The sequence below is a fragment of the Saccoglossus kowalevskii genome, chromosome 3 (assembly GCF_978046115.1).
Source record: "Saccoglossus kowalevskii chromosome 3, keSacKowa6.1, whole genome shotgun sequence".
NCBI classification, from domain to species: domain Eukaryota; kingdom Metazoa; phylum Hemichordata; class Enteropneusta; family Harrimaniidae; genus Saccoglossus; species Saccoglossus kowalevskii.
This window is the reverse complement of record NC_140643.1, coordinates 12,297,643-12,313,256: the sequence shown is the minus strand read 5'-3', so window position 1 is coordinate 12,313,256 and position 15,614 is coordinate 12,297,643. Positions and strand designations below refer to the sequence as shown.

Below are 15,614 nucleotides of genomic sequence, written 5' to 3'. Positions count from 1 at the left end.
ACCTCCCTTCGAAATTTTACACATCTTGAAGCACATTTTTGTTTATTGAATGCTGGACAATATATTGCCACGATTTTAAACAAATTGTATTAGATATTGTTCCGATCACACAACTAGTGTAAATTATTTTATTGTCAGTATTATGATATCCTGGTCGTATACATTGTGTCAAAATGGGTGGAGTTTTCAAACGGAATAGCCAACATGGCGCTGGAGCAAATAAGTGATATTCGCAGACGACGTCGCAGAAGACCAAACGAAGGGGATATAATAGGAAGTCACATGAAATGTTTTCCACCATGACCAAAACAAATGTGTTTAGGATTACTGTGATGAATCTGTGAGTATATGTAATATTGACCAACATTTTATTTGGATTGAAAAGCGCCGCCAGTTCTTCGTTCGAGTTATTAGTTGCGTGACACGATGACTTTAATCTCGTCATGGAGTATGAAGATGTAATCTTATAATAATACCTCCATGCTCCAAGTAGTAAATTATATTGTATACAGCTATACAATCATGAAAAGAATTTTAATGAATGAGCTCCGTGATATTGCAGTCCCTGTTATACCAATGGTTCGACCCACATTTGAACTCTGGCACTTGACACTGGGTGATAATGATGGCGACGAAGAAGACTAGATCACATAGTGTTTTCAGCAAGATTTGTACATATCTGGGAGCAGTGTTCATTTTTTTAGCCATTATTGTCACAATAAGAACGCTGACTTTTCCTTCGAGACAACAAATTGTACAAGAATGTGCTCCGTACGATACAGATTTCATCGCAGCAGACGACAGACTCAAGCGAAACCTACAGCGGGCGATCGCCATTGAAACCATATCGTACGGCCAGCAAAAGCAAAATGATGCCGAACTAGCAAAATTCGGCACATTTTTAGGAGAAGGTGAGCTATCTGGTCGTATGCAATCGCATGTTCAATTGACTTACCTTGCTGCTATGGGGTAGAATACTTGAATACCGTTACAGTCGAATACACTTGATAGGCGAGTGAGTCAGCTAACCAATATATGAGCAATATGCGAGCCTAGATAGAAATGCTCATGGTCAGTGAAGTGTTTAAACTTTGCCCTCTTACTAGTATATGATATATATAGACTTAGCACGTGCACAAAAACTGAAAACTGAATGCTCTATGCTTAGAGTTAGACAATTGTTTTATTTTGGATACAGAGTATTATATATACAATGTTTTGAACATATCAGAATTTTCTTAATATAATTACAAGTCGCTTCGCGATGAGCGTCCTTTGCAGTCAGTAATATTTACGAACATTTTTGTTCACTATTGACGATCCGCTCCGCTAGGATTGCCCTTATAATCAATTTTGTGTGTCTGTGTGTGTGATTTTCAGTGTTTTCACGTATTAATTCTTTTGTGATTGTTTTGGCTTGGCCTATTTCCCTCAAACTTGGCAACAACAAAAAACTGGATAGCTTCGTGCCAAATGTATCTCCTACAAATTTAAGATAAATCAATTTTGTGTGTCTGTATGTGTGATTTCCAGTGTTTTCACGTATTAATTCTCCTGTGAACTTGTCCATGGATGCTGCAAATTAATAAATATTGTATTCACTGACATTTATTTTGTATTTACATTTGCAATGAGTTTCCACAGTATCTTTTTCTTACTGGTGTGGCTACAGTGACTGTGAAGTATTTTTGTTTTGTCAATTGTTGTCAGTTGTTTGTTTTGTGTTCTTGGAATTTTGTAAAAAAATCAACAACGGTTAAATAGGTATGTTATTTCCATTTTGCAGTATATCGTAGACAGTACTTGTATACTTTGTTATCCAGCATAAATATCAGATTGTTCGGAAGAATGATATTGTAAATTTCGTTCATTAATGTTGTAAGATGACGCTTTCTCCGGGCCTTCAGAGTCCCATGTTGACTATGTCCCGGTCCCTTTACTCACTTGTTGTCAATGTCTGAGTGGTATATACAAAATACGACCAAGTAAACGTCAGAATATATAAAAACAAACCTAAAAATCAGTTGCCCATGCCAAGAGAGCCGCAAAACCAAAACAATCTGTTGCCGTTCACAGCAGCGGTATGATTTTATTCATCGAAATTGAGAATCGCATGTGTAGACATATTGTTAGAAATAGACACTTAATACATCTATCCCGGCCAGCAATCGAATCATCAATCTTCATTTCCATCTATTTGCTTATATTCCCACTATCTTAAAACGCTCAAGTGAATGTTGTTAAATTTGCGAGTGTGCGTATTTTCGTACAGTGGCGTAAACATTGCTACAATCAAAGATGCGCTGAACAGAAAGTCCATTCTGGGCTAGTACCACTGTCAAATTCTGGGGAGTAGAGGACTATTTATGTAAGGAGACGTTACAATAAGGAACTATTAAAATTGTTCGATTTGCATATCAAAATCCTTTATTGGAACAGAGCATGTTCTATATTCACCAAAAAACAAAGTTGTTATGTTTCTAGACACACAACGGACTCGAAACAATAGAAAACGTCCGATCCGAGCGACCTGCGTTCTTGAAAATCGAGTCTTATCGCCCTTGCGTTTCCGAGCAAAAAACCCTTGAGGCCAAAAACGACCGATTTTCGCCCAATCTTCTATGAATTTTTCATAATTTCGCTAATTCAGTCCAGCGGTTAGAGTATTTATTAGAGACGCCCGGAGAACCAAAATTTGGGACGTGAATCACTCTGGCGACTAAAAATCGGCGAAAATGTCCAAGGGGCCGAGGGACTGCATTTCAAAAACATATTTTATATATAGGGTATATAAAAATGCTGTTTAGCATATTTGGTAAATTAGAAACATGTGAGCATACATTACAAGAGTGTTTTCATAAGTGCTGTATCACTCAGGATAAGTTAAATTTTAATGATTCAATGTAATTTTTGGTTTATATGCACTACCTAAAATGAAAGTGCACTTCAATTTTTCGCTGCTAGGATTTTTCATAATTTTTAGGATTTAATGTCATTCTTGTGGACAAAATTTGTTGGCATGACTCTTTGTCTTTTGTCTCGTTATATGTAAAAATATAGCAGTTTACCGTTCTAGAAATCCTGAGTGATACAGCACAGGTGACATCTCGTGACATTTTAGAAATCAGAGATTATAATGTGATTTCAGAAGTCAAAGTCTATATGTAGAGTGGTGGGTATAAACAAGGGGCATAACTAGCTATGGTACGATTGTTGCAGACAAAACAAATCTCCCACAGAAAATTAACAATCAATGAATACACTTTCATATACATATGCATTCAATCAACAAATCTCACTATTCTGAATATTAACTTCAGAAAATTGAAAAAGAACTCAGAGAACAGGGTCCTAATAAAACAAGTAGCTTTATTTTCAGTATATAAACAGTGTTTCTATTAAACTTCAATACTGTGCACAGTGATTCTTACATGGAACAGGTGTGAAATAAACTGGCAATCAGGAATTCGGTCACAGTAAACAAGGATTTGTGAAGATGGGGTCCTATCATTTTAATCTTACCATATTTACCGTAGTTTTGTTCCTATTTTGTTGGAATTACAAATGTATTTCTTTCAGTACCAGATAGTAAAGATACTATATTATTATCATCTCACTTGTGCCATTTATAGTTACTGGACAATCTGTGCCAGGGTTCCAAGTACATTGTTCAGGCTCCAATTTAAGTTAATCATTTGAAAGTTTGTAGATCATATGTCTCCAACAGATTTTTGTAATCAGTTTTCCAGTAGAATATTGTAGGATTTAAGTATGAAAGAAATGCAACCAGATGACACTGTTTACCGGTGTAGAACTACTTTATTTACCCTATGACCCTGATACATAATATTCAAATTCAAGTACATTTGAAATATAGAGGGCGCAAATGTAAACTATGCTTCAACATGAATTGTTGACGACCATATTACATATTTCCTCCACACTAAGTTTACCTCTTGAATATTATGAATCACCAGTTTGTAAGAAATTGTCTCTGTTTTTTTGTTCAAATTTAATAGATCATATTTTAATATCTTGGTAATTCACTTCCATATTAAGTTAAAAAAGTCCATCTTCATTATTCAGAAATTTTTCTGGAGAAATCAGTCAATACAACTAAGCATTGTAATTGATTATTAACAAGTTGTTACTAATATTGTTTAAAAATGTTTTTGTTTTTTTTGAGAACTTTTTTGTTTCTTCATTGTGGAAGTATTGTGGAAATCAATGCTGACGCAACTCATTTCACAATTTTATTCTCCCCAAAAAACCATAATATTCCCAGTAATCTGTCACATGGTGAACACAACATTTTAAAAAATGTTCGATTTACATTTTAATTTTTTCTGAGGTGGTCCTTGGGTATATGCCCACCCCTTACTTTCTCCGATTTTACCTTTTGACGCCCCTGAGCTTATGATCCAAGAAGTATGGTATTCTTTCAATGAGAGTCGCCCAGCATAGTTTTGACATACATTGTTAATATCTTAGACAGCATCAGTGGATATAATGCAGTACGTCATCTGGAGAATCTTAACTCTATACTTTAACTAAACCCGCATGGAATATCTTTAAAAATTCAATAAATTTTCTATATTGTCTCGCACAACCTTACTCCTGATAGAAAACACTGATAGATGAAACAATACAATTTTTTTATTGTACCTTGACAGTATTTCCAGCGATACATTCATCTCCACTTGTGAAGCGAGAAGTTGTAGCTAACTACAGTCTACTATACACTGTAGAAGGAACAGATAAAAACTTACAGCCTTACATGCTAGCGGCTCACATGGATGTGGTACCTGTAGCGGGACAGAAATGGGACTATCCTCCTTTTCAAGGTAAAGAAGTAGATGGTTTCATCTATGGGAGAGGAACTGTTGATGACAAACATTGTCTGATGGTATGTAGTGTTTCACAAAAAATTGTACATGAGTTGAAACCATTACGATACTGAAATGATTGATATTTTGGTTCACAAAAGCAATTTTTTAGAGTCCAAAATGTCGTGGAAAATAATCAAAATTTACATTTTTGCACTCATTATTGCTACATTACATTATTGCATCTCCAAATTTTTCTTGGTTACATCACCGTCCCTCCGAGGGACAGTGGTTACATGGTGATCCATTATTGTTAATTAATTGCTAAGTAACATTAAAAAATTTCTTTAATTTAGTGAGTTATATACAGTGGGAATTTCTATCCCATAATGCATTGCATATACATGTGTGATACCATGCAAGTAATGCAAAATTCAACTCAAACTGGAGATGTCAATTTTGCAATGGTGTTAGCTCCTGTGTAAGGTGTAAGTGACCTTATTTTCAAAATATAATTGAAGAAATTATTTTAATAAAAAATAAAATTATCAAATTATGGAATTCAAAATAAATGATTAAATGCCTCCACCCCCCACCCACCCCCAAAAACATTGGAGTAAGTAGTTAAATTTCTTAATCAATCGAAGCCTTCTTTCTTAGAAGCCTTAATTCAGTATCTGCCTAGCCGTTGAACTACTGAATCACTGACTCATCACCTGTGTTTCTAATTCTTTGTTTCTGTCTGACATATAAATCTATTACGTGCCTGTTTAACATAATCATGGTTTTAATAAAGTTTCCAATTCTATCAGGGTATACTAGAAGCATTGGAGTTCCGGCTACAGAGAGGAGAAAAACCAAAAAGGACAGTTTATATTGCATTTGGACATGATGAAGAGGTATTTATAAGGATATTTCTTTTTATATATAGTCTAAAGCAATATTGTGTAATGTATTTATGATTTGTCATTACAATACTAACAGTACTCTTAGATAGTAATTGTAGAGTAATAAAATGATTATTATTAGTCCAATTTTGTTTAACAAAATGCAGTTCCAGGGTCATACCTCTGACATGCTTTGACCGATCACATTAAAACTTGACACATACATTACACATGATATCATACATGTGTATTTGTTTTATGAACCAATTCATTATGGCCGAATGGCTGCCATTTTAGTGTTACAAATCATCGAAATCAAGCATTTCTGTCATTCCGGAACTGGATCTTGGTCATGCATGGACAGATTTCATTCTAACTTGGTATGTCCATTAAATATAATAGGTTCTTTTTTTCCCAGATTTGATTCAAATGGATGGCTATTTTCTTTTTAATGAATGCTGTTTTTGGAGGGGTATAGCTAACATAGCTAGACTGAATCAGAATCTGATTCAAGATGGCTGATTGTGATAGAAATGCATTATGAATGTCATGTCAGGTAGACTAAAGGAAGGAATTACACAAATAAACTGGCTCCACTTTGTATCATGTCTGTCACAAGAGTGAAAATAATTATTTGGCACTGATTTTGACAGTCACTAAAAACTTGGAAGGGACATTGACTTGTTATAACTACACTTCTGAACGTTTATTTATATATTTGTTCAGTAGTCAGCCTCTACTAATTGAAGTATAAAAGTCAACTGACTGTCAAATGGAAGTGATGGAGTATTTTGCATTATTTCACCTTTGAAATGAAATATATCATAATCTATTTTTTTTCCAGATCTCCGGAACTGTAGGTGCTAAAACTATCTCACAAATATTGCAGTCAAGAAATGTGGACATTGAATTTATTATTGATGAAGGGACAGTTATCTTAGATGGCATTGTACCCATGGTAGACAAACATGTAGCAATGTGAGTATCATTGGAGTTGCTTATCTGACATCGAGGACAGTGTTCAATGATCTTGATTTATTCCTGGTTAAAACTGTAGTAGCATGTACTACACTGATGTATTTAAAGTAAACTTCATTAATTGTTTTTATCTGTTCAATAATGGTTATATTTTTGTAGGATTGGTGTATCAGAGAAAGGCTACTTGACGCTGAGGGCTGTGCTGAATACCACCAACACAGGCCATTCTTCAATGCCACCAATGCGCAGTACAATTGGTGAATTAGCAAAAGCAATTACAAGGTATAATCTATGTTAGGATTTAACAAATGAAATATCAACATAGATTTTTTTTTTTTCCTTCTTTCAGCCCTGAACTTTCATATACATTATTTATTTTCTTTGATAAAAAAAAATTCGAACCACTGCATAATTAATTCCTCTGAACTAATTTGACTTAAATTTGCATTAAATACCACCTTTTTTGTCATTATTTCACTGTGTATTTTTAGTCCCTGTGTCGGATAAGATTCAAAATCAATGACTATTGATTTTGGGTCCGACTGTCTATTCATGCATCCAGAGCCATTTCTAAGACATGCTTTGACTAATAATATTCAAACTTAACATGCAGACCATGTATGATTTTTCATTACCATTTGATCGAGAATGGCTGACTGGCAGTCATTTTTGTCCTAAAAATTGTTAAATTCTGATACTTAAACATGTATGGAGCCGCTCCCCAGAGATTACAGGTGCATCTACCTCGTACTTTTTTCATGATTTGATCAAGAATGGCTGACTGGCAGCCATATTTAGCCCCGCTGTTGACTTTGTCAAACGGGGCTTATCATATGAGTGATTGTCTGTTGTCGTTCATGTCAACTTCTCACTCTTTCGACTTCTTCTTGAAAACTGCAATTCTTATTGCTTAGATATTCGGTGTATATGTACCTTGGGCAGACCCCTTTTAAATTTGTTCATTTCATAAGATATCTAAAGATAAAAAAAGTGATATTTGGGTGAGAATGATATTATTGACTTCTTGTTGAAAACTGCAGGTCTGATTGCTTTGATATTATATATATAGGTACCTCAGATAAACCCCTTTTCAGATTTGTTCATTTCACGATATTATCTTCAATTTTCTAATTTTGATGAATATTTTTGTTATTTTTGGTAAAAATGATATTTTTGACTTCTTGTTGAAAATGGCAAATTCGATTGCTTTGATACTATACATATAGGTACCTAATCTCTCAGATTTGTTCATTTTCTAGTGATATCTTCACTTCTTTAATTGAAATGTGCATTGCTAACAGCAGAGCTATCTCAGCAAAGAGGCTGCTTGTTTTTATTTGTGTCCGATTCTTCACTAATATATTGCCTGATTCAGTTTAAATTTTGCATATAAAAATTATTCTCATAGTTAATAATGTGGGTTAATTTGTGTTATTTTTTGTGATTTGATTAAATTGACGGCCATTTTGTCTAAAATCTGATGGCGGCCATTTTAGTGCTAAAAAATTATCAAAATTCAAGCATCTCTGGCATTCTGGAACTGAATCTCTCTTGTTTATGGATAGATTTCGTTCCAACTTGGTACAAACATTAGACATTATGGGTCCCGATGTCGGTTATTTTGTTTTTCAAAATGCTAGATTGAGAGCTTGTCTAAGACGTAAAATGTCTGTAAGAAATTTTTTTTACTGTTACCGAACTAATGAAAAGAAAACTCTCCTTATTAGTTTTATTGATTTGATTATTATAGATTGGAATCAAATCCTCTGCCTATTGTGTTTGGTAAAGGACCAGAAGTGGCAATGTTTGAAGATTTAGCTCCTGAGGTATGGTATAACTATTACTCGTGTTCAAGATTCTGATTTGGCTCTAGTAAATAATATTACTTATATTCACTACCAGATGTCTACAAAAACATGAATGATTCTGAGAAATGGTTTGTGTCATTATCCACTAAGAAGTCTGGGAAATTATCGTTTAGGAAATTGCAGTAACTTAATATTTAAATTATCTGCATAAATTTGTTATTGGCTAATGTTGCATTTCCCCAAGTGGCTTAACAAGTTTGTAGTTGACAAAGCAAACAATTTAGTATTTATGATCTTGGCCAAAACTATTGTGTTAAGGAAGTCCACCGCATTAGTGGTTTCCAGATTAAAGAATCCTCCTAACATTTATCTCTATGTATAATGCACATAATTGCATGAGGTATCTGCATCCTCCCATATTTCGAATGTGAAATGATTATGTGGAATTTCCAAGATGGTGGACACTTTTAAAAACAAAGTTCACAGTGAGAGAGGTGTAATAATCTTCATCATTTTGCTCAGCTCTGGGCTTCCTGTATCAAGTGGTTGGGTTGCAAAGATGTATAATACTGTAATAAAGTTATTATTATGAAAATACCACTAAGTATGCACTCGGACAGTACGTTGTCACAATAACCTCTGCTATGTGTTGTGGATACCTTGCATCCTCATAATAATCTCATAGTATTTAAAAGCAAGTACAAATATATAAAAAGCACTCTATTCTAGTTAAAATTGACAATACTTTTGCTAAAGTTAGCCAAAAGATAAATTTAATAAGTGACAAAAATATAAACTTGGCTAAATGCTTTACTAATACCGGTAGTATATTACTTGTATATGAATTTTATAACAAACAGCGACTTGATCAGTTTACAATAAATTATATTTAAGAGAAGGCGCTGAATATAATTGAAGTTTCTTGTTCTTGTATCAAATCGAGTTAATGGTCAAGCATAGTACTGTCATTGTGTGAAGTTTCTATAATTATATATTTCTTTGTAGATGAATATTTTTGGACGTATTGTGATGACAAATCTATGGTTATTTTCACCCATTATTAGTTATGTATTATCTTTGAAACCCAGTACCAATGCTATCATAAGAACAACCACTGCAGTAACAATAATCTCTGGAGGAATGAAGGTGAGTTTTCTCTTGTATGTTACTTGGCATTATTATAATCGTGTTACCAGACCTCTCAGTTTTATGCCTAAATTAGATAGAATAAGGGATTGTGTATTAGGATCATTCTTCAAATGTGAGTCAGAATACATTTCTCAACCTTTTTTTTAACTCCGCTGTCATCGTAGACGACAGAGCAGAGCTGTTCATATAAGTGATTGCTTGTTGTCAACCATCAACAATTTCATTTTTAAATTCTTTTTGAAAACCACCGACTCAATTGCTTTGATTCTTGGTATGTAGTTACTTTGGGTAGTCCACTGTCAGAATTGTTCATTTCCTGACGATATCTTTAATTCTATATTTTTGGCAAAACTTTTTGTCATTTTTGGTAATAAATGCTATTTTCAACTACTTCTCGATAAGTACCAGCTTGACTTTTTTGATATATAATTACCTTGGGTGGACCTCTATCAGATTTGTTTATTTCGTGCCCATATCATCAATTCTCTATTTTTGGCAAATATTCTAACCTGGCTACCACCGCAATGTTCTAGTTGGACACCAAAGCTATTTCGACCATCAGGTCGCTTGTTATTTGACAATTGGAGAAGAGCTATTACGTATTAAAGGCAAATTTACACTCTTTTTAGTAGTTAGTATGATCCTTCCTCTAATACCTTAGTTCTGTTCTGTGGAATTCTGTTTTTGGTTACTTGAGGTTCAAATGAAATATATGAACATATAAATATATAAAATAGAATGCCATGGACAAACAATTACACATGTATGGCTGTTATCTATGTATCCTATCCTCCTTCTTTGAGATAATATTTATACAGAGGGCAAGAAATAATCCAAACTACCACCTATATTTGGAGGTTTTAAGTAGCACATACCCACAACCCATCATGATATTTCTTTTAAATATTGGATATCATTGACCAGGATTACAAAATCAAAATCAAGGGTCAGTTCCTTCACCATTATATATAGTAAATTCTGTGAGATCCCAATGGATTTGACTTCATTTCAATGCTTTTTCCATCTGTTACATATTTCTCTCTGTGTTTTGTATGCCTGCATTTTACTACACTACCTATTACTGCCCATAGTGATAGCTTATTACATGTTTCTTTTATACAAGAATTATGGCCAGTCTTTTGTTTCATATGTCAACAGAAATATTGGGAAATAAAATTGATTTGATAGTAGCAACAACAACAAAATTCCGTTCACCAATTTCAAATTAATTTTGACTACAAGCAATTATGGTATGTCACTACTGGTTACCACAAGAATTGTCATCATTCAAAAACAAGTATTTCACAGAAAAGTATGTCATGTCTATGCAAAATTTGTGAATTTCACTTCGCTGTACCAATCTGAAAAAAATATCATGATCTTTCAATATGTTATTTTGCAAGGTGACTAAAAGAGTTGATATTTGGTAAGTAAACAATGTTTTATTAACCACCATGGTTACAACTATTTTAATACACTTAGTAAAAGCCCAGAAATCTAGTTCAAAACTTCTAAGAATCCTAAGAAACTTCTAAGCAAGAAACCCAAAGATAAACATGATAGATATAATAGCAGTTGAGATATGGGTTGAGTTACACAAATTGGATGGACGATTGTATTAATATTTTTCATTTGTCATTTTCAGGAGAATGTTCTTCCTTCATCTGCTGAAGTCACCATTAATCAAAGAATTCATCCCGCTCAGACAGTTAAAGAGGTAATACTGTTGAGTTATTCGTGTATGGAAAAATATGTGATTTGCATAAGTTCAGGTACAGCTAGAAAAACAACACATTTTTGTAAGTCAGGAACATTTATAAATTTAATTCTTCTTTATACAGAAATTGTTGACGCAACTGGTCTAAGAGTATTATTGTTTCAAAGTGTACATAATTCTGCATAGCAGCTAAAATTCCTTTTTATACAGTATTCTCTACTTTTGATGCAATATTTTAATCATTCTCTGTGTCACTATTTTGAACACAATTTACTATTGGCTACTGGTCTTGCTCAAAAAGTTTGAAAAAAAACGGCCCTGTTGTTTTTTGAAAGGGATTTGGTGTTCTGAACTAGAAATGGAGTTGCTCAATCTGTGATTTGTGATATGAATATATTTTCTCTAGGTCTATGACTATGACTATCAGATTATGAGTGAAGTAATCCCTGATGGATATAACTTGCACTTTGAAGTGATTAATTCATTAGAACCAAGTCATACATCGCCTCATGATGAACATAGTTTTGGTTATTATACAATAAGTAAAAGTCTTAGACAAGTATTTCCTAATATTCTGGTGTCTCCAGGTGAGTTTAATTCCGTTCATCTAAAGTCTTTCTTGCTGCGTTGTGAGGATTTATATGTATATATAGTGCAACATGATTTAATACACCAGTACTGTATTGACTGAGGTCATTGTTGAAGCGTAATTTATGCGTGGTTACCATGGTAGTCGCATTCACAACATATTCACTGCGCTCGATATCCATGCTGTATTATAGAAATTTGATTACCGGTATTCAGAAAAGTCAAACAGTGATTTTATGAAAAGACACTCAAATTTGGGGCTATATATGAAGGGGATGGGCGCTGAGCTAAACATGACCCCGAAAATAGAAATGTCTCAAAAATCTGGGGTGAGCACTAAGCCAAGCATGGACACTAAGTGAGACAAGTACATTATTAGTGAGCTCAGTCTCTGTGCATCATGAGATTTGTTATTGAAAATTTCGTTTTGAAGGATACCTGGTAGCAAAATGACTTGATGTGCCAACAAGTGTAGCAAGGTGATTTAGTACCATACAAAATCTGTATTTGAGTATGTTAAGACATGTTTACTTTGATTATTAACATAGTTGTCGCATACGACTTGTTTACCACTTCCGTGTGACTGAGAATGTTCTAGAACCGTACTGTGTCTGGGTGGAATTTTTAGAAACTGGTTGAATAGGTAATGGAACATTCTAGAAATTTGTAGTTAGTTCCAGACTCATGTATGCTGATGTAATGGTCTATTTATAGACAATGTGGGTATATATAGGGGAGTTGTTCAGCACTGAGATCAGATCGGAGATCTCGTTGAATTGTGTTGGAGTTTAAGTATCTAGTTATTGGAGGTTTGGAGTTTTACCGAGTTATTGTACTTGATGTTTGCAGAGTATAATAATACCAGTACCAGTTGAAACCTCATCTGTTGACTCCGTGTTCGTATGTTATCATCGCCGCCAGGGAAGTCTTTATGTTACTGTTGCCATTTTGGTATTTGAACCATCACACCTGTACTATACCAATTACGGTAATATTACGTTGCGTGTGACAATAGTGTTCACCTTGCCATGTATTCACTATAAGTTCTTTGCTTCCTATATTATAAGCAGCAGGTATAAGTTTATACAAATACATTTGATACTCTGATAGACCAGATAACAAGATACTTGTATAATGTACATTTTCAAATTTTTCATTCCTAGGTTTAATGTTAGCGAACACAGACACCAGACATTATTGGAATCTCACTAAAAGTATCTACAGATTTGCACCAGCCATTATGAAACAGTCTGACTTACCACGTATTCATGGGAGTAATGAAAGAATTTCAATCCGGAATTACGAACAAGTGGTGAATTTCTACTATCATTTAATGGTTAATGCTGATGAGAGTGCCACCCACTTACCACATTCACATTCTTCTGAACTCTAATCCGATGAATCAGGAGAGTATGTGGTAACAAAATAACAGTAGATGAATATATCAAAACCGTATTTGCTTATTAGAAGTGCATCTCCAATAAAAATGCATGTGAACAGTAGTATTTGATATGCTGGGTTTATAAAATATGACCTAGTTTGACCTAGGTCACCTTTGCAAAAACCTGTCAGCATGTAAAATAAGTTGCTACTTAACTGTACACCCAAATTTGTTGAATATGATTTTGTTAAAACAGTGCCAGCAGAAGAACTTTTTTCAGAGAGTTGAATAGCTAAAACACCAGGAATTGATAGTCTGCTAATATTACCATGATAGTTGTTTATTATGGATCTTTTGGTATTCACTGTTGTCATTTATTTGTACATCTTTCTCAAACGACTGGGAAGTATACACACGCATCTGAAGCAGATGCAGTATCCAACGGAAATACCTACTTCAGGTGACATCATATTGTCCTTGTTTGACCTGAAGAAAAGTTATGTGTGGTCTGGAGCAGTAAATCAGGAATAAGAACATCAAACTTAATTGTTTTTGTCACGATTTTTTACTTTGGTGAGAGTTTAATAAACATATTTTTAATTGTGATAGTTTTGATGGTATGATGTGAGAATGTATTCTGCTTTTGTTGACTTTTTTGTCGATAAATACTGACACACGAACAGATATGGAATCACAGCTAAATGCATGGCCCTTAATTGGCTGTTTGAATCAAACCACAAACATAAATCAGTCTTTGTTCGCTCCTTTTATTTTTTATTTTATTATGCTTTCATTTTGTCTTGCCACTTAGAATGTATCTGAAACTTTATTGTATTTTAAAATCTATATCCTAAACAAGATATGATTTCATTAAAGACATTATTATGATTATTATAAATGATCTCATTGGTAACCCATCACGAGTAAAAACAATATTAAGTTCAAAAATTGTGTACTTGTGGTTACATAAGTACTACATGTAGTTTGTAAATACATGTTTTTTATCCAGCAACTAAGGGGCCTGCTATACTTCATTTTCTTGTCTTGTAGTTAGATATTGTCTAATGTAGATAAATATGGGATTAATTACAAAATGTATTACTATCCCTCTGCACATTTCTAATGATACAAGTCATGGTTGAACCACAAATATAATCAGTCGGTGACTTTTCTCCCCGCAAAAAAGAACCAATTCACTGTGATCACAAAATGTGCCTTGCAAGGTGCTACACCTCCCTAGATGGTGAGTAGTTTGCAGCAATTCTTTCTAATGTATACCATCACTACTATCACTATTTGGATATACCGATATAGTTAGATATAGGAATGAATCCCGGTCAGAGAGCAAACGACATGCACCACTATCGAACCTACATGAAATGTTAGACAAGTGTAATTAATGTAGATAATGATTTAATAAACACAAACTATGATTACAAGATAACTTGTATAACTTTGACAGGAATGAGGTAAGACTGATGAACATCCGACATGAATACCTGCACACTGCAATGGTAATCAATAGTGATTAGACGCGACTCATTGATAGTGATGTGAAATAGTAAATGTAATAAATATGATGTTTTAACATATTTAAGCTACATAAAAAACACTATCAAATCAAGGGTAGTATATCATCTGATGCCCTAGTAATTCCCATTTACCAAAACTCAAAGTGGTCAAATACATCTGAATAATGCAAGCAGTACGTCACTGTCTGTGTTAGTTTGTCACCCCCTGTCCCACAACAATTTGACAGAATATAGTAGCCATTGCTGTCTGGAGGGAGGTCTTTCAGGTAGTAGGAAAAGTGTTGTGTCATTTCCAGTACAGAGTGCTGTAGAGTTGACAAATGCCTTTAAATTATGCATTTTTGGTGAATAAAACTCGTATGATATGTGCCACTGATGCACAAATATTTTTGTTATGCAAGTGGGACATAGAGCTTGCTGCCTTCGCTCTGGTAACTGGTATAAATATGGGGGAAGCCGTTCATCTGGCCTCTAGTTGTTATCACTGAATATGTGATTACTCCAAGTCTGCCTGGAAGACATGTTTTTCAAACTTCAAATGTTTTTTTACAACATTTCAGGCAAATTTTCCGCCTTCTAAACAACATTTCAAACATCACAGACTGATTTTGTTCAGGCAAATTGCCCGCATTAAAAACAGTTTTCAAAATAATGGAGGTGGCTTTTACAACTTTCTAGCAATTTTTCTGCCTTCCAAAGCTTCCAGCGCTTTGTAGATGGCTTTTGTAACTCTTTATTCCCTGTTCTG

The 15,614-nt window shown here is 34.1% G+C and overlaps 1 protein-coding gene across 1 annotated transcript; it reads left to right on the top strand.

Moving 5' to 3' along the window:
- Positions 1-625: 625 nt before the first annotated feature.
- LOC100377186 (N-fatty-acyl-amino acid synthase/hydrolase PM20D1-like) lies at positions 626-14,232 on the top strand. Its single transcript, XM_002736656.4, has 10 exons — positions 626-911; positions 4,674-4,906; positions 5,639-5,725; positions 6,558-6,691; positions 6,851-6,973; positions 8,442-8,517; positions 9,505-9,645; positions 11,294-11,365; positions 11,772-11,952; positions 13,117-14,232. The coding sequence occupies exons 1-10, from the start codon at positions 626-628 to the stop codon at positions 13,344-13,346; spliced, it is 1,563 nt and encodes a 520-aa protein (XP_002736702.1). The 3' UTR covers positions 13,347-14,232.
- The last annotated feature ends 1,382 nt before the right edge of the window (positions 14,233-15,614 follow it).